This window comes from Capricornis sumatraensis, chromosome 1 (assembly GCF_032405125.1).
Source record: "Capricornis sumatraensis isolate serow.1 chromosome 1, serow.2, whole genome shotgun sequence".
NCBI lineage: Eukaryota > Metazoa > Chordata > Mammalia > Artiodactyla > Bovidae > Capricornis > Capricornis sumatraensis.
This window is the reverse complement of record NC_091069.1, coordinates 91,696,365-91,720,613: the sequence shown is the minus strand read 5'-3', so window position 1 is coordinate 91,720,613 and position 24,249 is coordinate 91,696,365. Positions and strand designations below refer to the sequence as shown.

At 36.3% G+C, this 24,249-nt stretch overlaps 1 protein-coding gene across 3 annotated transcripts in view; it reads right to left on the bottom strand.

The window, feature by feature from the left end:
• Positions 1-24,249, bottom strand: part of MEMO1 (mediator of cell motility 1) — a 110,722-nt gene that overhangs the window by 18,616 nt on the left and 67,857 nt on the right. For 2 of the 3 annotated variants that reach the window (XM_068970437.1, XM_068970419.1), the window contains 2 exons: positions 22,134-22,245; positions 1,650-1,792 (listed from right to left, as the gene is read on the bottom strand). In XM_068970437.1, the coding sequence (XP_068826538.1) occupies positions 1,650-1,792; positions 22,134-22,245 (255 nt within the window). The remainder of the gene's footprint in view (positions 1-1,649; positions 1,793-22,133; positions 22,246-24,249) is intronic. The other variant, XM_068970428.1, reaches the window with a different exon arrangement.

Genomic DNA, 24,249 nt, shown 5'->3' with positions numbered 1-24,249 from the left:
TACCAGGGAAGTGAATTATTTAAATCACGAAGTGATTTTAAACAATTCAAAGAGCCTTAAAAGTGAAGAGGAAGGGACACATGCTTTAGGAACTTTAAATTTCTAAAACATGCTTTATTCATAATACTAAGAAAAATAGCTTCCCCCCCCATAATGATACTTCCCAGTTTTATTACTAAACTTCAAAATCCCCAAGAAAAGAACCCTTTCAGATCTAAGTAATACACTTATATCCATAAAAAATAACTTCTGCCAAAGGTAGCAAACCAACTAGCAAATAGAATTTGTTATTAAAGAACCCTGAGAGCCTCTTAAGGAATTTGGCGAGGTAGCAGACAGAGCTACCTGCATACCCTAAACCAGGGCTTTCAATCTCAGCACTGTCGACATGTGGGCAAGATAATCCTGCACATTATAGGATGTTTACCTAACAGCTTTGCTGGACTCTACTCATTAGATGCCAATAGCATCCCCACCTCCTTCCCACTCCAGCTATGAGGACCAGAACTGTCTCCAGGCTTTTCCAAATGTCTCCTGCGGGGATAATCAGCCCCAGCTGAGAAATCAGTGATAACAAAATATTTATCTATACCATTAGGGAGAATGTTTCTCTTGAACTGAAATCTCAAGGCCACACACAGTGCAGCATGATGTAAGACAAGAAGAAACCAGCCTATCTAGGCCTGATAAATGTAGAATCAACTCTAGCAATCAATGACAAGACATGTAAAGGCCAGGGTTCCCTATAGCTCATTAAAGGTGTTTTTCTGGCCATTATGTAGCTTAAAATTTATGGTGTTGAGCCTTATGTTTTCACCATAATCAAAGAAACAGCTGAAGAATGAACAGATATTGGCATCCTTAAACCATTAAATCAATGAGTCAAAGAGTGTCCTAAAACGAATAGGATTTAGAAACATTCTATCACAGTAATGGATAAATAGAACAAACTGTATCCAAAGAATTCAAGAAAAAAAATTCAACCAAAAGAGGCATCCATAAACATCTCACTTCCTTTATGATCTATTCGCTGTGAAGCTTCTCTATTTTTTTTAATTCACAATAATAACAAAAATCTCTTTGAAGTTCTTATCCTTATGAACCAGTGAAGACCACAGTGCTAATAGCTAACATGTTACAATCTTTGGAGGATACTTTAGAGGTATAATCTTTGGAGGCAACTATGGGCAAAAATTAAACACCAAAGGCAAAAAAAGAAAGTAGAAAGGACTAATTACAAGAAAAAAATGTGGAGCAAGACTGGCATAGCACACAGTGCTCTTCTTCGTTCTAAAGAACATGTTTTATCTGCCAAAAAACTAACTTCAGAGAATCTATCACACAGCTCTACCTAGAAATGGGGTTAAAAGATCTTAACTCCTACTAACCTAAGTGTCTAAGCAAGGATGCCCTCACAGTGTGAATCCAATTATACCAGTCGCCTTTGGAAATGTATCCATAATCCCCTATTACAGTCTCATCCTTTTTAAATGACCAAGAGCTTTTCATTCACCTTTATATATTATTGCTAAAAGTGTAACTTTCCAAGGAAAGTGATAAATAACTGAAGATCAGAGCTTAGAATGAAAAGATACCTTTAACCACAAGTACATAATTTCTACCATGAAATGTTAAAATCTAGAACTTACCCCAATGGCAGAAATCAGAAGAAACCACAAAGAGATTACTAGGATCCGCTAGGTATTTACTGAAGAGTTTTCCGAATTCCTGTTCTTTTGACTCACTCAGAGCTCCAACCAATACAGGAATAATGGTAAACTCATCCTTATGGCTTAAAGAAAACAGAAAGGAAAAAAAAAGTCATTTAAGAAATATAATAAAAATAGATTTCCAATGCTTGGCACTAAAAAGTGGAACATTTATTAACAGTGGTATGGATAATATACATAATGTTGTTGAATCCTTAAAATCTATAAATTAATATTTAAAGAAAACCATTTAAAAATGAGAAGTACAGAATATTAAAAATATCTATGTAAATTACAGAAATGTACACTAGTTCTTTAGGTAAAGCAGCTTGGTAAACGAAGCTATTTTACTACTAACAATAACATCAAATATAAAAGTAAGCTCACGAAATCACTATCATCAATCTTCTCAACTACCCAGAAAAGCTACAATCATCTCTGCCCAATGCTTCTGCAGTTTAAAAGAGCATTAAATTTCTCCTTACTTAATTTAATTCTGATTGTAAACACCACCATTTCTGGCACTAGCTCTATAAACCTGCCAAGTGAGACCCACAAAACTTATCTTGGCTCCCAAAAGATTCACCAGCTGCACCTCACACCTAAACTAATTAAACAGATACAGGACAGTCTGAAGATACAACTCAAATTTCACTGGCATCTAGGATGGACATAGAATGCAAGGAAATAGGTATTAATTTCTGGCAGCAAGAAAAAGATACCACGCCCATCCACAATGTCTATAGCATATTTACAAGTCCCTTTTTCACTCTACAGATTGAAAGATTTATGGAAAAGGAACAAAGCAAATTAAGAATAACCGTGACAGGCTATAGAAACAGACCTTTAAATTTTTTCATTGTAGTGAAATTTAACTTACATATATCCAATATTATTTATATTCTAAATGACCCCAGATTTGACATTGTAGAAACATGACTCATGCTTGTCTGACTTGTTCTGAACAGGATAAAAAAAAAAATCTTATGATAAATGGTTTTTAATATGATAATCTGGCACTTAATTGATACAGGACAAACAGAATTTAAAGAAGGGTCTGTAAAAAAAAAAACTAGGTTTAAGTATTACCAAAATAAATGTTAGCTCAGCTTCATAAAGCTAAATTCAGGGCACCCAAGCGCCTCCCCCAAAAAGGCCCCCTTACCCTTGTCAATTGCGAAATAAACAGATCATACAGATCTCCAGTCCCTCTGCAATGCAGGGGCTTCTTGGGCAGAATCTGCATCTATGGAGTAAGAAAAAAACAGGAAGCTGGCAGAGGAAGCTGCCATGGGATATCTCTTTCTATGATTCTTACCACTGTGCTTCACAACTGCGTGAATGAATAGGGGCTTTTCAGTAAGGTAAGAGTGATTATCATATGAAAGAAAAGAATTTGTACTCTAGCAAAAAATTCAAGAAGATTGTTATGAGTTGTTCTAACTTCAAGTACTACCTACATAAATAAAAACACTAAGATCATTAAAATGAAACAGTAGGGAAGCAGAGTATAAAAAAAACAAGAAGTCAGAAGAAATGGGTTCAAGTACTATCTCTATCACATACAAACAAATGTTGATTGCAAAGATAAGTTACTAACCTAAAAATTTATCTTATTTGTAAAATGATCATAATTACAATATCTAATTCATAAAACTGTTAAAAAGTGAGGAATACTGTAAGAAAAGTACTTTGTCAGTGTTAATTTACTCTGAAGAAGCATCACAAGTCTACTCTGTAAGAGCCACCAAACCACTCAGTTAACCTCAGTTTGAGCTATCTATATAGGGGTAAAAGTCTCATACTACTGAGAAATCCAACCTTTGAATTAAGATTCATCTATCTACCTCTTTGCCATTTCACTTTTTAAAAAATTATTGTTACTACTGTTCTCTATCCCCACAAAGCATAAATCAAAGAAGAGAGCATTTGGCTTTGAAATGTGACATTCCTATAAAAAGTCCAGAATCCAAGTTGTGAAGCTGGTCTTCCCTAGCGAAAGAGTATAAAATCTTGCCCTCAAACAACAATTATAAAACTGAATAAAACTGTCCAAAAAACAACCATTTGTGCTCTGAAAATCAAGCAAAGGCCAGAAAATACAATGAGAAGAGTTAATTCCTGAAAAATAACGTTTTTGAGAAGAACAGTGCAAGCCTGGCACCTTACCAGCAACTGCCTCAATCCTCCCTCCTTCAACATTATGGTAAATGCAAGGTGAGGCTGGCCATGAAAAACCAACAGCTTTGCTGTTGAAGGAGGCTGACTTTGGCTTGGGGCAGAGAGCAGAATACCCACACCCAACAGGAAACAGAAAATCCTGCCACTTTTGTAGCCTGAAATGACCACACCATTTGAGCCAAGCCACAAACCTGAGGACTACCTAGAAACCTAATAGGGAGGTCCGTGGAAGGAGAAAGCCATATAGGGAGGGATAGGATAAATTCACAAGTTCTGAGAAGATGCCCTGGCTGAACAGGAAGCAGCACATGTGTGCAGGGGAGGTCCAGAAGGCTGAAGCTCCACCCAAATGCCAGGGAACCGGGAGGATGAGAGCAAGCACAAAGGCGAGTGGAGACCTGAGGGACAATAAGCTCTTACACATCCCTGGCTGCCTGGAAACAAGGGATGTGTACAAGCACTGGGAGACCAGAGAAGACCCAAGAGAAAGACAAAGAGGCAAACTTGAAAACTTCTAATGTTCTCCCCAAAACACTCACAACCCACCAGCACACGGTGAAAGCTATATAGGCCCAAGGCATTCAAACACAACTTCCAAACAAACAGTAGCTAGCACCAAGCAGTGCAGACACCAGGGAGAACTCTAGAAAGTCGAGCTGAAAACAAGTAAGAATGTTTTAAAAGCTGAGGAGATGCATCAATAGCCAAACACTGGAACAAAGATTCTGCAGAGAGAGTCTATGAAAGGCACCTTTTTAAAAAAATGAGGGCTTCCCTGGAAGCTCAGTGGTAAAGAATCCACCTGTCAATGCAGGAGGTTCAACAGCTGGTCCAGGAAGATCCCACATGCCTCAGAGCAACTAAGTTTGTGTGCCACAACTACTGAGCCCGTGCCCAGCAGCCTGGGAGCTGCAACTACTGAAGCCTGCAAATCCTAGAGCCTATGCTCCACAAGAGAAACCACTGCAGTGAGAAGCCCATGCACCACAACAAAGAGCAGCCCCTGTCTGCTGTGACTAATAAAGCAACGAAGACCCAGGACAGCCAAAAATAAATGTGTGCATGAATGAAACCATCACCACTATCATCTGAAGAAAAAAATTAATAAAATTACAATAAAGTTGCTATAATATACTGTACTAAAGTTCAGTTTCAAGGAAAAAAAAATTCAGAGCCAAAGAACAAGGAAACTGTAACCCATTCTTGGGAGCAAGGAGAGAGCTAGCAGAAGCTGTATTCAAGTGGAATTGGATATTAGATTCAGCAGACAGATTTTAAAATTATATGCTCAATCACTCAGTCGTGTCCAACTCTTTGCAGCCCCATGGACTGTAGCCCACCAGGCCTCTCTGTCCATGGAATTTTCCAGGCAAGAATACTGGAGTGGGGTATCTTTTCCTACTCCAGGGGATCTTCCTGACCCAGGAACTGAACCCGCATCTACTACACTGGCAGGCAGATTCTTTACCACTAGCATCACCTGGGAAGCCCCTAAAGTTATTATAAATATGTTTAAAGAAATAAAGGAAACTATGCTTTAAAAAGTTTAATGTATACATATATACAATGACTACAGCAAATATCAACAAAGAAATGTAAACCATTAAAAAGAACCAAAGGGAAATTTTGGAGTTGAAAAGTGTAACTGAAATGAAAAATTCACTATATGGTCTGAAGAGGAGAATCAATATTACATAAAGAATCAGTAAAATTAAAGACAAAATAAGTTACCCAATCTGAAGAACAGAGGAAAAAAAAGACTGAAGAAAAATGAATAGAGCAGTGGAGACGTGTTCACAACATCAAATACAACAGGATGCACACAATGAGAGTCCCACAAAAGTTACAGGAAAAAAGTTAGAAAAAATAATGGCTGAAAACTTTCCAAGTTTCATGAAACATTTATCTAGAGATCAAAAACACTCAACAACCCAAAGTAGGTAAGTATAAAAAGACTGCCAACCTAGATACAGCACAACAAACTGACGAAAACCAAAGACAAAGAGAAAATCGTGAAAGCAGCAAAAAGACAATGACTCATTACCTACAGGATAGTCTTTTCAACAGATAGTACTGGGATAATTGCATAATCCATAGGACAAAAAGTGAAGTCAGACCTTTACCTCGTACCATACACAAATTGGATCATAGACACAACTATATTATAAGCTAAAATTGTAACACTTAAGAGAACAGGGTTCAGCAAACATCTTTTGAAATGGGCCATACCAGGTTTTCTGGGCTATACAATCTTTTTAGCAACTTCTCAACTGCTACAGTAAAGAGAAAGCAGCCATAGTCAATAGGCAAATGAATGGGTGTGTCTATGCTCTGATAAAACATTACAGTAACAAGCTGTCAGCGAGATATGGTCTGCAGGTTGTGTTTGCTGACCATGTTCAAGAAGAGAAAATCTATGTAACCCTAGATTAGGCAAAGATTTCTTGATATCAAAAGTGGAATCCATACAAGAAAAAAAAAGAAATAAAGAAATTGAATCCATCAAGAACATTTGCTCTTCAATAAACACCATTAAGAAAACAAACAGATAAGATATACCATGGGAAGAAATCTTTGCATATCAATAAAAAACTTAGGTCCAGAATACAAAAATCTCTCATAACTAAGTAAAAAGATAAATTATCAAATTAAAACTAGGGCAAAATATATGAACAGACATTTCACAAAAGAAGATACACAAATGACTATCATATGAAAAGTTGCTCAACTTCACAAGTCACTGGGGAGATGGCAAACTAACACCACAGTCAGCTTACACTACACATCTGTCAGAAGGGTTGTAAAGACTGACAATACCAGGTATTGGCCAGAATATGGAGAAACAGAACCCTCATGCTTTGTACCCTAGAATATAAAATGGTCCCATCACTATGAAAAACACAGACTTATCATATGACTCAGCAACTCCATTCACAAGTACCTATTCAAGAGAAATGAAAACATATATTCATATAAAGACTTGTACAAAAATGTTTCTAACATTATTCTTAACAGCCAAAAATGAAGATGATCCAAATGCCCATCAACTGGTGAATGGTTAAACAAAATGGGGCACAGTCATACAATGGAATATCCACTTGGCAATAAAAAATGAATGAACCGTTAATACACAATGCAACGTGGATGAATCTCAAGAACAGTATGCTAAGTGAAAAAGGACCAACACAAAGGACTACATATTGTATGATTCCATTTATTTAAAATTTCAAAAAAATACAAATCTACAGAGAAAGAAGGTAATGGGTACCTGAGGTTGAGAATAGAAGCAGAAATTGTCCTCAAATGAACACAAGGTCTCTTTTTTGGGTGATAAAAATGTTAAAACTAGATTGTGAGGGACTTCCCTAGTGGTCTAGGGGCTAAGACTCCATGTGCCCAATGCAGGGAGCCCAGGTTTGATCCCTGGTTAAAAAACTAGATCCCATATGCTGCAGCTAAAGATCCTACATGCTATAACTAAGATCCAGTCCAGCCAAATAAATAAATAAAAATAAACAAAATATTCTTTTTAAAAAAACTAGATTGTGAAAATGTCTGCACAAATCTATAAACTCATCAAAAATTTTATAGGATATAAATTCGTACTTCAAGCTTCAATAAAACTGTTAAAAAAAGAAAGAAAATCCATCTCTGCTACCTGCAGCAGATTACTTAAACTATCTATCATCTGTCATCCATAAAAACAAAGTTAATAAAACCCACTTTACAAAATACCTAAGAGCACTTTAGTAATACAGATGAAAGTTTTAGCCCTTCTTTTTCTGTCCTATGCCTTAATCCAGGCTGTGGAAAATTACTGTATCCAAGATGTGTAACAAACAAAAAAACTGAAATCACAGAACCAATAGTGAAGCACTCTCCTTAAAAACAAACAATATCACTCTATATCACCAATGCTTTTACTGGTACAGAGTACAAAAAAGTCTAAATTCTAATGTAAATATTCTAACATAAAAATGTGAATTCTGTAGCTAACACAGTTCTATAGTTAATGTTATAGTTAATAATACTATATGAACATCTGAAACTTGGTAAGCGTAGATTTTAAAAGTCCTCATCAGAAGAAAATATGAATTCTAATATGAATATTCTAAGTGATAAGAAGATCATTTAAATGGCAGTTTTCACGAAATTAGCAGCATATAAATAACTGAAATCTTAAAAGTGATGACATTTTAAACTAGATCAAATACTGTATACAAATAGTTATTTGATTATTCTTTCCATGGCATTTATTTGAACATTTCTCCTCTGAACAACACTGATGAACACGAGAATTTTCTTTTCTATACAAATCCTTCCAATTTTCCAAAGATTATAGAAGCAGTCTAGAGCTTCTCAGGTGAGAATTTTTTAAAAATCACAACTAAGCCAGTCAAAAGAAAAGGTATTCTTATCTTATAAGATGCTGAAGCTGTTGCCACAATAGCGCTATATAATTTATTCTCCTCTCCTCTTTTAGACAGAAAATATTCATAGGAGGAAAAAAGAGAGGACAAAACATATGTAGATAAATACTAAAAGTCTACTCTGATAAAAATAAAATATATTCCAATCTTCTCAAATGTCTTATGGTACCTTTTGCTCATCCTTTTCATGGTCACAGAAACAAAAACTGTTCCATTACAATCAAAAATGAAATTTTATTTATTTTGGAGATACTCCATGCTCTGTAATTCTAAAAAATGCTCTCTTCCTGATATACAGGTACTAATCCAAAGGAATCTTCTATGTTCATGAAAAAGAGAAACTGAGCAATATACAAAGAAAACATACGTTTGCTCTAAAATCTCAATAAATGACAATTTAAAAAAACAAGATATATGCAGAAATACACGACCAGGAGTATGAAAGTCAAAGGGTAAGAACACATGTGAAAATCGCACTGCTCTTGTGGCTGTCATTTAAGCTGGATGGGGGTGGAAAATCTCAGGCTGTTTTCTATGCCCATAGACAAGTCATTCCACCCTGTTAAAGAGTAACTACATAAGAGCATACCTTACTTTTTCTCTGATCATTTTAAATAGTTGAAGACCTTGACTGAGGCCAAATCAGAAAGGAAAGAAGAATCTTAAGATCTAGTACAAACCTAAACTATAAAGGAGTTAAAATGGTATTCAGGTGAATCAAAAATTCACAAAGTTGGAATGGCAATATGGCAGCCTGGAACTGGGAAAGTGGCAAGGGAATTCTGCAACTGGGTTAAATTCAGCAGACTTGTTGCGGAAATCTTTAGAAAGTCCTATGTGTAAGACTGGCCTTTGGGTACCTAGCAACTTGGCTTCTGCAATGTTATTTAGGTGGATTTAGGCTCTTTTTACCCACTTGGGACATAGTACCAGCTTGCCTAGATTGTTAATAAATTATGTGATTATGGCAATGCTTTCCTTCTGCAAGTTTCAGTACAGCTTTATAGTCTTAGTTTTATGTCTACATGACTAGCCCCTAACAAAAATCCTGGATTTAGAATCTTAAAGCAGGCGTCCCTGGCCAGAAGCACTGTATACGTGTTACAGTGCTGGAGGAACCACGTTCTGTTCGGCCCACCCCTATGGGAGGGAGAATGCTGGAAGGCTACATTCGGATTCCTCCAGATTGTGCTCCACACGCCTTTTGTCCCTTGCTGGTCCTGCTGCGTATCACATCTTTTCTAATAAACCAGAGTCCTCATACGTCTACGAGACCTTCAAGTGAGGCTGGTCGTGGAACTCTCAAAAACGGTGTTAAAGGCACAGAGACGGAAAGGAATCATAACGTGGAGTTTCAGGGAACCCTACGTGGGAGAACTCTGCTAATCTTTTCCTCTTGATCAAATTCACCTTCAACGACAGGGATACACATACAGATTAAATGCAGAATACTGTGACTCACTGTGAGAAAGAATAAACTAGAAAGACCCAGAAGACATCAGGCAGAGCCAAAGAAAATGGGGGAAAAGAGAGGGAAAGGGAGAAGGTAAACTGTCAATGACAACTAAAATTAACATTTAAGTCATTATAAATCTTTACTGTTTGATCAGGTAAGGGAATACAGTGAGACTATCAAAATTAATTTCAAAGGGTATACCTTTCTGAATTTCCATTCTGGTACGAAAACTAGTAAAAAGAGATTTTACAAGGGCAGGCGTATTTCAGGTACCAGAGAATCTTACTGAACTCTATTATGGAAACGCAACTGTTTGAAGCAAAACAGTAGTACGATGAACTGGCCCAAGTCAGCTTTCACAATTATGGTCACACCAGTATTTTTTACAGAAACATTCCAGTATTTTGATGGAAACAAGTCAACATTTCCATGCCCTATGTTCTCCTAAAATTGTATCTGGTTTACACCAAAAAGTTAACATCTTGACCATCTCTGATATACTCTTACACATTAAAAGTATTTTAAATTATTTTACTCTCCCACACAGAAATATTTACCAAGTTTTCTTCATTCTCCCATAATCTGCTCAGTTTTAGCCATCATTACTTTAGTCCAAAGCCTCCATAATTTCTAAACTATTTCTATCAACCTCCTCCAACTCTAATTCATCCTTCACAGTACCATTATGCCATCGAAGAAGAATACTCTTACAGTCAAGTTCTAATCATCACCCTCCTTCTCAAGAACATTTACTAGCTCTAGAACAATCTGGGAATAAAATGCAAATATCTTAAAATGACATTCAATGTCCTTCATAATCCTGTCCCAACCAACCATTCCAGCCTTCTAATCTTGGCCCTCTTACTCTCTGCACCTACAAGGTTACCTACTCAAATGGTTCCAGCCCCATGTTGGTACCATATATGTGCGAAAGGTCAGATAAGGTATCTGATAACAAGAAGTGGCAGGATCAACATCAAACTAAAAACATTCATATCTGTGAAAAACTTTTTCTACCTATGCAGGTCAAACAAAAGTCATCTAGAGACAGACCTCAGTTACTAACCCAGACTTCTGTAACTTCCACAAACTAAGTCAAATAGGTTCCTGCTCTTAAAATTAGCCCTGGGCTTTCTTACTTCCACATTTTATATTTACAGTATTCTGTTTCCAACAGAAAATTCTGACTCGTTCTGTGAAAACTACAGTCATCCTCAAAGTACACCCAAATATCATCTTCTTCACAATTCTTCTCTGTGCTCCCCTAACTCAGCTGTCACCTTCATCCCTTTTTTTCTGCTTCTATAAACTCTTCAATTGTACTTATTACATTTTGAATTATATTACATTTATTTATATACAGTTCTTATTCCTCCAACTGGACTATATGCTGAGGAAACACACAATTGACTTATTTTTGCATCACTCATTATTCCCTGCATAATTAAGCAACTCTACTTATATCTGAAAAATTCAGATTAACCAAATTTTTAAATTTTGAAGGTTCAATTCAGTTTAGTCACTCAGTCATGTCCGACTCTTTGCGACCCCATGAACCACAGCATGCCAGGCCTCCCTATCCATCACCAACAGCCAGAATCTACCGAAACCCATGTCCACTGAGTCAGTGATACCATCAAACCATCTCACCCTCTGTCATCCCCTTTCCTCCTGCCCCCAATCCCTCCCAGCATCAGAGTCCTTTCCAATGAGTCAACTCTTCGCATGAGGTGGCCAAAGTACTGGAGTTTCAGCTTTAGCATCAGTCCTTCCAATGAACACCCAGGACTGATCTCCTTTAGGATGGACTGGTTGGATCTCCTTGCAGTCCAAGGGACTCTCAAGAGTCTTCTCCAACACCACAGTTCATAGCATCAATTCTTCGGCACTCAGCTTTCTTGATAGTCCAACTCTCACATCCATATATGACTACTGGAAAAACCATAGCCTTGACTAGATGGACCTTTGTTGACCAAGTAATGTCTCTGCTTTTTAATATGCTGTCTAGGTTAGTCATAACTTTCCTTCTAAGGAGTAAGCGTCTTTTAATTTCATGGCTGCAATCACTATCTGCAGTGATTTTGGAGCCCCCCAAAATAAAGGTAAATATCTTTAAAACAATCAAATCTTTACAACAATAACTAGTAAAACTGGACAGGGAGGAATTACCACTATGGAGCCAAAATGAGTTTTGCTTACTAGCCTACTTAATTACTCCCTATAAATAAAATACATTATTCTTAATTTGAGATTAATAGAAACACTGGAAAAGGAAACATCTCTTGTGTGTTCTTGAGAAGGTGGCAAAGATAAAACACATCCTTTGTCCAATCCAAAACAGCAAGTTTTAAATAATAAAATCAGAGCCACAAACTGGTAATAAGTCTTTCAGAAAGAAGGAAAACGACATAGTTCATAAGCTCATATCGACATAGAAAAAAAGAAGCACATTAGAAAGGAATAAAAGAATTTAAAATGACATCTTTATTTCATTTTTATTATCCTTAATTGATCTAACATAATGATTTGTTCAAAATAATACAGCAATAATGAGCTTGGTAATTATAGTTTATGAATGATAACAATGTTATAAGGGATAAGAACAAGAAATTGTGAATAATGTGAGAAACCTGCACTGCATGAATCAGTACAATGTTATTTGAAAGTATACTTGCATCAGTTGCAAATGTACATTGCAAACTTCACAGCAACCACTAAAAAAAGTAAAAAGAAGTGTAACCTATGCTAAGAGATGAAAGAAAATGAACTTGTATTAAACGTTCAATTAAAATCAGAGGAAAAAGAGAGTAAGAAAAGAAAGAACAAGAACAGTGAATAGAAAATGGTAAAAAATGTAACAGATATTAATCCAACAATATCAATAATCTTTTAACAGGTGAGTGGAAAGGTAAGTTTTCATTCCAATCCCAAAGAAAGGCAATGTCAAAGAATGCTCAAACTACCACACAATTGCACTCATCTCACATGCTAGGAAAGTAATGCTCAAAATTCTCCAAGCCAGGCTTCAGCAATTCACGAACCATGAACTTCCAGATGTTCAAGCTGGTTTTAGAAAAGGCAGAGGAACCAGACATCAAATTGCCAACATACGCTGGATAATCAAAAAAGCAAGAGAGTTCCAGAAAAACATCTATTTCTGCCTTACTGACTATGCCAAAACCTTTGACTATGTGGATCACAATTAACTGTGGAAAACTCTGAAAGAGATGGGAATACCAGACCACCTGACCTGCCTCTTGAGAAATCTGTATGCAGGTCAGGAAGCAACAGTTAGAAATGGACATGGAACAACAGACTAGTTCCAAATAGGAAAAGGAGTACGTCAAGGCTGTATATTGTAACCCTGCTCATTTAACTTATATGCAGAGTACATCATGAGAAATGCTGGGCTGGAGGAACTACAAGCTGGAATCAATATTGCCAGGAAAAATATCAATAACCTCAGATATGCAGATGACACCACCCTTATGGCAGAAAGTGAAGAAGAACTAAAGAGCCTCTTGATGAAAGTGGAAGAGGAGAGTGAAAAATCTGATTTCAAACTCAACATTCAAAAACTAAGATCATGGCATTGGGTCCCATCATTTCATGGCAAATAGATGGGGAAACAGCAGAAACAGTGGCTGACTTTATCTTTTTGGGCTCCAAAATCACTGCAGATGGTGATTGCAGCCATGAAATGAAAAGATGCTTACTCCTTGGAAGGAACGTTATGACCAACCTAGACAGCATATTAAAAAGCAGAGACATTACTTGGTCAACAAAGGTCCCTCTAGTCAAGTCTGTGGTTTTTCCAGTAGTCATGCATGGATGTGACAGTTGGTCTTTAAAGAAAGCTGAGCACTGAAGAATTAATGGTTTCTAACTGGGCTGATGGAGAAGACTCTTGAGAATCCCTTGGACTGCGAGGAGAGCCAACCAGTCCATCCTAAAGGACATCAGTCCTGGGTGTTCATTGGAAGGACTGATGTTGAAGCTGAATCTCCAATACTTTGGCCACCTGATGCGAAGCGCTGACTCATTTGAGAAGACCCTGATGCTGGGAAAGACTGAAGGCAGGAGGAGAAGGGGACAACAGAGGATGAGATGGTTGGATGGCATCACCGACTCAATGGACATGGGTTTGGGTGGACCCCGGGAGTTGCTGATGGACAGGGAGGCCTAGTGTGCTGCGGTTCATGGGGTTGCAAAGAGTCAGACATGACTGGGCCACTGAACTGAACTGAATCCAATGATATCAATACTCTTTTAATAGGTGAGTGGAAAAACTGACACAGCCATAAAATGGGCTATTATTCAACAACAAAGAAAAACAAGCTACCAAGCCATAAAAAGACTTGGAGGAATTTTGATAATATATTACTAAGTTCAAAAAGTCAACCTGAAAAAGCTACATATTACATGATTCCAACTACACGATATTCCAGAAACTATATGGCTATGAAAACAATAAAAAGATCAGTAGTTACCAGGGGTCAGATGGAGGTGGAGTGAAGAGAGAAGATGAATAGGTAGAACACAGGGGATTTTTAGGACAGTAAAACTACTCTACATGGGACTATTAAAGGTTGAGAGACATGAAATGAAGCATTTGGCAAAGCCAAAGACTATACTAACACAAAAGAGTGAATCCTAATTAAACTATGAACTTTATTTAATAATCATGTATCAATACTGGTTCCTCAATTTTAACAAATACATTGTACTAATATAAGATATTAAGAACAGGAAAAAGTTCAGTTATTAGTAATTAATACCATACAAGGCATTTGGTATTTGATAGTAGTTTTCTCACTCAGGGAACTCAAAAATATAATTAATAAGAATAAACACAAGAAATTATAAGAGTTAGGCTTAACAATCTGGATAAACTATACAAAATCAGTATTTTTTTAAATATATATAATGGTATAAGTACTGAAGTTGTCAAATCCTAACCACAGTGAATTTCTAAGACTGACTTGAACCTAAAATCTAAGATGAAAGATTTAAATACAGTGTACTGTGCTTTCAAGCTGTCCATGTTACAAAAATATTAGCAGTAACAAAAACTACTATATGGCTAAAAATATAATATTTTTACAGTGAACATAAGTATTTTTACAGGGCCATATTTCTCAAACACTTCAAAAGTTACTAAAGAATTGTACTATTTACTTTGCACATTTTTCTGAACAAAAAAGGACTAAAACTGAGGCAAAGGAATTGTTCTATATCTTGATGGTGTTGCATATTTACAAATCGACATTTATCAATATTCATAGACTTCTATGTCACAAAGAATATATTTTACAGTGAGCCAAAATCAATTAAAATTTTAAACTGTAAACAAAGAATAAATGAGAATAATACAGAGAAAGGAATAAAAGGCGGGAAAGATAACAGAGTAAAATGCAAAGATAAAGAAGTGGCAGCATGTTGTTAATTTTAAGAGTGTGTTAGTCGCTCAGTCGTGTCCGACTCTTTGCAACCCCATGGACTGTATGTAGCCTACCAGGCTCCTCCATCCATGAGATTTTCCAGACAAGAATACCAGAGTGGGTTGCCATTTACTTCTCCAACTTTTAAGAGTAAATAGCTTTTTCAAGATAGATGATTTCTACATATCCCAACTTAAAAATATCTCTTAAATGCAATCATATATAATATTAAAAATTATTAATTTTGACAGTAAAGATAATATATGGAAAAAAGGATCAGAATAAAATGCTTAAAATAAGACCTCCTCTTAATATGAGATTATTATTTAATTACACAAAAATGTGTATGTATAAGTCTTATATATATATATATATACACACACACAAACACACACACACACAAACTTATATATGCATACATATATTTTAGCATTTCCATAATAATCTTCACTGCCAGTAAACACTGCTGAGGAGAATAAAAGAGGGTTTCATTGCTCATTGTGTATGCTTTTAAATCATGTACACCCATTTTTCAAAAGGACAGATTTAACTTAGCAAGGACTTTATGGGTCATTTTGTTTTCTCCTCTATATTATTCTTTTTTTTTTTAAAGAAAGCTCTAATGAATATCACTTTTAAATCTGCTCAATATAAGAGAACTATAAATAATACACTTAGATATTTAATTTTTTAGCCCATCATAATTTTCATAATAGTGAAAAATGAGGGAAAAGTTTTAAAATTAGGCAACTGAAGTACTACATAGTCATATACTGGAAAGTCCTATGTATACCCAATTAAAAGGAGCTTTTATTTTTTTTTTTTATTTTTTTTAAAGGAGCTTTTAAAAATAACATGTAAATAGGTTCATGACATAAAAAGCAGCTAATTAAAAAACTCTGACCTCGTTTTTGGGAAATATTTAATGAAAGTATTACAAATAGATTGCTATTAATTTATTCAGCAATTAATTGATGAGATCCTGTTTGTGCCAGATACTGAGATGGGTACAGAATATGCAGAGTAAACCAGCTGCCCTGGAGTAGGGGACAGGTTAGGGGAAAGGAGAGAAGGGAAGCAGACAGATATACATGCATACATAACCTCCCGAAAAGCTATTTAACTGCAGTTCTACCGTGGTAGGCTATCTACAAACACAATCAACAAAATTCCTCCCACCTCTGAATGCTCATGCTATTCCTCCCATTAGGTACAATTTTTCCCTCCCCTTGAATCCAGTCTTCCAGTTTGCATTGTCAAGTAAAATACGGCACAAGTAATACTGTGCCACTTGCAAGCCTAAAGATTAAGAGACCTAAAATTTCTACTTACTTTCTTGCTACACTGAATTGCCATGTACTTCAGGATAGATCAGCAGGAAAGGGAAACCATGTGTAGAGAAAGGCCCTGAAGAAAAGTAACAAGTGGAGACAGGACCAAGATGAGAACGAAGGTGCCTAGTAGACAACCTGCATTAAGCCCCAGACAGAAAGTGAGAGCACCCTGGAACCTCTAGCCTAAGACAATCTATCTTACCTGACAGCAAATGAAATGGAAATGACTGGTTGCCACTCATCCCTGAACACAAATTTCTAGCCCAAAGAATCATTAAGAAAACAAAAAAAGTACTTTGAGGTGATATGCCATGCTACAACTGATAACCGAGACCAAAAATGGGTGCCTGGAAAGTGTATTACTAAAAGAGACACCTAGAAAATATAATATTGGCTTTGGGGACAAGAGACAGGTGGAAGGTGAAAGGGCAACAAGGAGCCTGAAAGTAGACACGCGGTAAGGACACTGCTAGAAGGGTTATCCATATTATTTCCTGGCAGAAAATAATTAGCATAAAACTGTCACACGACAAAACTTAGAAGATTAGAGTATCTATAAATGTAACTAAGATCCCCCAACAAAATATTCAAAGTGTCAATGGCTTCTTCACAGCCAAATATGAGGAGATGCAAGAAGAAAAACATGAGCTAAAGAACTAACTATAAGCAGAATTTAAAAGAAATATTTCTAACTAAGAGTTTCTTGGTTAGAAAATAACTGTTTCTCATCACTAGCCTCTACAGAGAACCAAACACTGTCAAGCAAACAGCCTAAGGACAAAGACCAAATACAGAGTACTACCAAGAACATGGGCTCAGAATCATCAAATCGAAACCACATCTGTAAAAGCCTGTGTTAGGACCACAGGAAGACTTCAGACCATGCTTGCATATTCTCTCAGGCAGGTAAAAGGGCTTCTAAGAAATTACACGGGATGTGAGAGTTGGACTGTGAAGAAGGCTGAGTGCCAAAGAATTGATGCTTTTGAACTGTGGTGTTGGAGAAGACTCTTGAGAGTCCCTTGGACTGCAAGGAGATCCAACCAGTCCATCCTGAAGGAGATCAGCCCCGGGATTTCTTTGGAGGGACTGATGCTAAAGCTGAAACTCCAGTACTTTGGACACCTCATGCGAAGAGTTGACTCATTGGAAAAGACTGATGCTGGGAGGGATTGGGGGCAGGAGGAGAAGGGGACGACAGAGGATGAGATGGCTGGATGGCATCACTGACTCAATGGACGTGAATCTGAGTGAACTCCGGGAGTTGGTGATGGACACGGAGGCCTGGCGTGCTGCGATTCATGGGATCGCAAAGAGTCGGACACGACTGAGCGACTGAACTGAACTGAACTTGGGCTCCAAAGTGGAGAGAATCCTGTCTCAGTAAGAAAGTGGAGAGAATCTTGTCACAGTAAGAACTGTGGATGTGACTTTTGTCTAATGGAATGCACTTTTAATCTTATATATAGAAAATCCACAATGTGGTTAACGAAGTTCTATCAGTTTGTACTAAAATAAAACACTATCTCAAATGAAAAGAGGCCTTTAGGCTTTTAACTGTCACATACAGCAGAATAAAACTGCTACTCAGATGCAAACAAAGCCCATTTCCTATGGAAAAGTAAATAGGACTAAAAGAACAGAGCCAAGAGCCAAAAGGACTCAGCCAAGAGCTAAGAGTAATACAGATCTTCCTCAGCTTACAATGGGGTCAAGTCTAAATAAATCCATTATAAGTTGAAAATACATTTACTACACCTAACCTACTAAATATCATAGCTTAGCCTAGCCTACCTTAAGTGTGCTTACAACATTTTCAATAGCTTGCAGATGGGCAAAATTATCTAAAACAAAGTGTATTTTATAATAAAGTGCTGAATCTCTCATGTAATTTATTGAATGTGTTATGCTTAGTCGCTCAGTCATGTCTGACTCTTTGCGACCCCATGGACTATAGCCCACCAGGCTTCTCTGTCCATGGGGATTCTCCAGGCAAGAATACTGGAGTGGGTTGCCATGCCCTCTTCCAGGGGATCTTCCCAACCCAAGGATCAAACTCAGGTCTCCTGCACTGCAGGAGGATTCTTTATCAGCTGAGCTACCCGGGAAGCCCAACTTATTGAATACTGTACTGAAAATGAAAAACAGAATTGTTGTCTGAGTACAAAAGGTTTTTTAAGTGTACTGGGTGTTCACCTTCTTGATCACATGGCTGACTGGGAGCTGCGAATCCCTGCCACTGCCTAGAAACAGAGAGAGTATCATACATATTGCTAGCCTGGGAAAAGATCAAAATTCAAAGTACAGTTTCTACTTAATTATGTATCACTTTCACACCATCAAAAAGCCAAAAAATCCTAAGTGGAGCCAGCATAAATCAGGAACCATCTGTAATGAATTATGAAACCACTATCAAAAGATAGAACCAAGCCATAATCAAGGACATTTTCTGTTTCCTGGTTAGATTTCAGAACTGCTTTAGAACAGAGACTACTACATGCTTTTCATTTTTCCACCCTCCAATGTGATTAACTGTCTTTGTCTCAAAACCACATACTAAGTATATTGCGGGGGGTGGGGAGGGGTGGGGCGGACAATGGGGAGACTTGCCTTCCTAGTTCACAGGTATTCAAATCAAAAAGAGCTGCATTCAAGGAGCCTCATCCACATCCCAACCAAATTCAGATAATAAAATAATGAACTTTGAACCTGATGTCATAACTGGATGAGATTTCTGGGCATCTTAGAAGATGTCCTCCATGTTGGAGAAACATGAATTGTCTACCACAGGAAGAACTGTGGTAATCCATCAACAAAGATGCCTGCCAACAATCCCTCCTACTTCTGTACACATATGCTACTCCTCCCATCAAGAGGTAGCATCTATTTCTCCTTCGGCAAACAAAATGCAGTGGAAATGATGATATGCAGTTTTAGGCCTAGTCCTTAATAAGCCAAGAAATGTCTGGTTTTGTTCTGTTACCCAGAATCACCATGTAAAGAAATCCAGACCATCCTTCTAGAGACAGGCCAAAAAGATAGAAAAGCAAGCCCTGGCTGATTAAAAAAAAAACAGGCCATAGAAAACAAATGAGGTATCTCAAGTAAAAGTCAGCACTAAAGTCATCTTGGATCCTTAAGGCCTACTCCAGTCATCTCAGTCAGTGTCTTGTGGACCAGAGCAAGGTGTTCCCTACTCAAACTCCTGACCCCAAAATTGTGAGCAATAAAAACAGTTAAGATTTTAAGTCATAAGTTTTGAGGCAATTTGTTATTCAGTAAAGGAAACTGATACAGGTAATGGTAAGCTAGGTGACACAAGCAGTGCTTGCAGCAAAGGTTACAAAGGAAAAGTACTAGGTGCTTTTGAAAGAGTCAGTATTAGGGATCCTAACGGCACCCCACTCCAGGACTCTTGCCTGGAAAATCACACGGATGAAGGAGCCTGGTAGGCTGCAGTCCATGAGGTCCCTAAGAGTCGGACACGTCTGAGCGACTTCACTTTCACTTTTCACTTTCATGCATTGGAGAAGGAAATGGCAACCCTCTCCAGTGTTCTTGCCTGGAGAATCCCAGGGACGAGGGAGCTTGGTGGGCTGCTGTCTATGGGGTTGCACAGAGTCAGACATGACTGAAGCGACTTAGCAGCAGCAGCAACATAATCTGAGAGATAAGGAAGGTTTTCCTGAGAAGTGATATACTTAAAAGTGGTAACTTAATGTTTTTTAATAGGGAGGAAATTAAAAACATAAATTTTGTTCACTGGTTTCAAATTTCTATTCTCCTACATTTCCACATTTACACCTGTTTTACTTTTGAAATAACATTTTAGCCAGGAACAAAAGTTTTTTACTGTCCTGTTGCAGTTGAAGAATGGGATGCTCTGATGACACTAGCATTTCAAAAAGTAAACAGGCTATACTGCTTTAAAATTTTCTGAAGAATTAGAATGTATTAAAACACAAATAACCTAAAATTGGTAAAGAATCCGCCTGCAACGCAGGAGATCCTGGTTCCATTCCTGGGTCAGGAAGATCCGCTGGAGAAGGGAAAGGCTACCTACTCCAGTATTCTTGGGCTTCCCTTGTGGCTCAGCTGGTAAAGAATCTGCCTGCAATGAGAGAGACCTGGGTTCGATCCCTGGGTTGGGAAGATCCCTTGGAGAAGAGAAAGGCTACCCACTTCAGTGTTCTGGCCTGGAGAATTCCTGAAGAATTCTATGGGGTCGCAAAGAATCGGACACGACTGAGAAACTTTCACAACCTAAAATTATACTGCTTACAATTTAGTATCACTCTATTTTTGCAAACTTCTTCAGCTATGTAATCCCTTATAGTTATTTTTGTGAAAAGATGTGGACAACGTGAGACTGAGAGAAATAAATAATACTTTGATAACAGAATTAAGACTGGGAATAACTCCCAAAACTGCAATAATAGAATAAAACCAACATGAAAAAATTAAACAAAATTAATTGAAGGGACATTCACTTTTAGGGTTAAAAAGAAATCAACCACTGAAGCACAAAAGGAGAAAATAACCTAGTTTAACAGTATAAAAAACCCTTGGGGTTTCAGCTGACCACAAATATATCAGACAATAGTAAGTAAGCCATATCAGCATAAAAATTGTTAATCTCATACTTCATTAACACATTTAATTAACAAATATTTACTGTAAACCTAAGACATACCACTTATTTTCCTAAGAGAATACAGTAATGAGGACCAGAGAAGGAATAATCTCACCCTATTTAGAACTAATCAAACTAAAAACATATGGAATATTAAGTCCATATGAAGGAAGTGGTTGAAAAAATTACAGAAATGTGACCTTCAAAAGAAAAATGTTCTAATTTGAATATTGCCCTAAAGAAGAAAGAAAGGTCTTAAAACAATTCTTTCATTTTACCAAAATAATGACTACTATGTGCCAGGCACTGTGCTAGGCACTGGGGTAAAAGTGGAAAACAAAATGTCCCTGTCTTCACTCTCCTTATAGTCTAGTGAGCATGCTATCCTCAAAGACCTCTTAGCAGGCACCAAGTCAGCATTTTTTATAACAGAGATCTCTTTTATAAGAGATCTATGTTATATATAATTATCTCACTTATTATATATTACTACATAATAACTGCTTTTATAATAGAGATTCACATATTTTGATAAGGGCTGAAATAAATTACCTCCAAAGTTACTCCCAAATCTAAAATTTTATGATTACTTACTTGGAGCACTATACCATGAAAGAATATAATTGTTATTCTGAGATAAATAAATATATAATGAATAAGATAACAGGCAAACCAATACATACAAACACACAGATACATGGGTTTTCTTGTTAATATTTCTACCTAATGAAACAACCATGCCACTTCATACATTTAACCTTCATAGCCAAACTACTCAAAACCAACTTCAATCCACATTCAGAAAAAATCTAATCTCAAATTCTTTATTCCACGGTAACAAGAATTTTTAAGTCTCTTTATCCTAGTGATCATCTTACCCTAGTTAAAATAATTCCAAAGAAATTAATATCCATGATTTCTCTGGGATTTCTTATATTAATTAGTATACCTTTCCATGGCTTTAGCTGTATAAGGCAAATGCATTTCAATACTGTGTTCATCTTCATCTGTCTGCAGAGACATGCGTTCAAACATTCCTGTCTTCCATAGTTCTCCGTAAACTAGAGGTTTCAAAATATAGTAAAACAAATGTATTAATGTATATCCTTATCCTGTGAGACTACCCAGTAACACAAAACTACATGCTTTGGCAAGAGACAAAAGTATCACGTAATATTCTCCTTTGGCTTTAGTTTTTAAAAAAGGAAAAAACAACTAGCTTCTTATGTAAGACAAAACAGTCAGACACGTAATGATTTACTCAGCATTTTCATATGTTATATAGTTACATAAAAAATAATAATTTAAAATTATCATCAGGTCCTTTCATTATATCTAAAATCACCTCTAAGTTTAAGGTTTTCCTTGACCTTAATCAACCAGTAGATACTAACAAGAACGGTTGATCAAAACTCCTACTGAAATATGGAAAAATCCCCCCGTCTACTTCCTCATAAGGTTTAATAATACAGTTTTTGAGTTTTGTTTTATTTTTAAATAAAATGTACAGGATTATTGTTTTACACCTTAGGTTTTGTTATACCAAGAACAGAAAATTCCTACTGAAAATGTTATTTTCCTCAACATTAAGAATTAAACTTGTCAGGTAGACTGGAATATAAATTTACCACAGGACTATCCCTTAATCTTAAATTTTTAAAACGATTTAGCAATTCAGACCCTTCTGATGAATTATACTTAAAACATTATATAGCAAAAAAATAATGGAATTTAATACAAAAAAGACACAAGAATATTTTTATTTTATCATTGAACAGAACCAGCATTTTTATAACTACAACCTTAAATGGGTTTACCAATATCAAAGAAAGAAACAAATAACTGTATGACTTTTCTTCTATGAAACTGTATCTGATTAAAAATTCTCATTGTTAGGCTATCCAAAACCAAACTTTTCTGAATGCTCTAACAAGGTTTTACAAATCAGGTGTGACCCAGAGGGTGGATGAAGGTAGTAAAAAGGTACAAACCTCCAGTAGTAAAATCAGTAAGTACTGGGGATGTTATGTACAACATGATAAATATAATGAACACTGCTGCATGTTATACATTAAAGCTGTTGAGAGTAAATCCTAAGAGTTCTCATCACAAGGGAAAAATATTATTTTGATTCTTTAATTTTGTATCTATATGAGATTACATTCACTAAACTTATCATTTCATGATATATGAAAAGTCAAATTACTGTGTCATACTTTAAAACTTATAATGTCATATGTCAATTATATCTCAATAAAACTGGAAGAAAAAATAAAAATTTTAAAAATTTAAAAATTATATACCCTAAAGCCATTCCAGGGAGTAAGGTTAGAAATATTCCAGTTTTGTTAATAAGCTATATCCTAACAACAAAATGCTAATACTCTATAGACCCCAAAATTATGAAAATTTAGCCTAAAGTTTAAAAAGAGGTGACCATTTCCTTTGCAAACAGCTTCTTTTATTCTACAAAAGAATTTGCTGCAAAATTTCTTAAAACAATAAACACTCAACATAATTAAAATATAATTTCATGAACTGGAAGGATATACACTAAGTTCATGAATGTGGCTACTTTTGGGAATGTGGGAATGTAAAGTGAGTTCAGATGAGGGGAAAGTCTGAGTCAAGTGTGAATGATAAGTACATGAGTGTTTGTTATAGTAGTTTCTGTACTGTTTGGCATTTTTAAAATTATGTTTACCCATTCCTCCAAAAATACCATTAAAAGTCAGAAAAATTTTACTTTACACATTCAGTGTACAAAATGAGACACAACTAAATAAAAATGATGCCTGGAATCTTATTTTTAAAATGAAAATAACAGGTATGTTTTATAAATAAAATACACTTAAGATTTATGTAGCACTCTTCTTGCTGAGCTTCACAACTACAGGCTCATTTTTTCCCATAAAAACCATAAACAAGGAAATAAAACCATTATCCTCATTAGCCATTTGCAGTGAGGGATTTGTTATACACAGAGGAAGACTAACCTGCTCAAAATCTTTCAAAAAGTTGTTGTGGGTACCAATTTCTTTTCTGATGGTACAATGAGTACATGG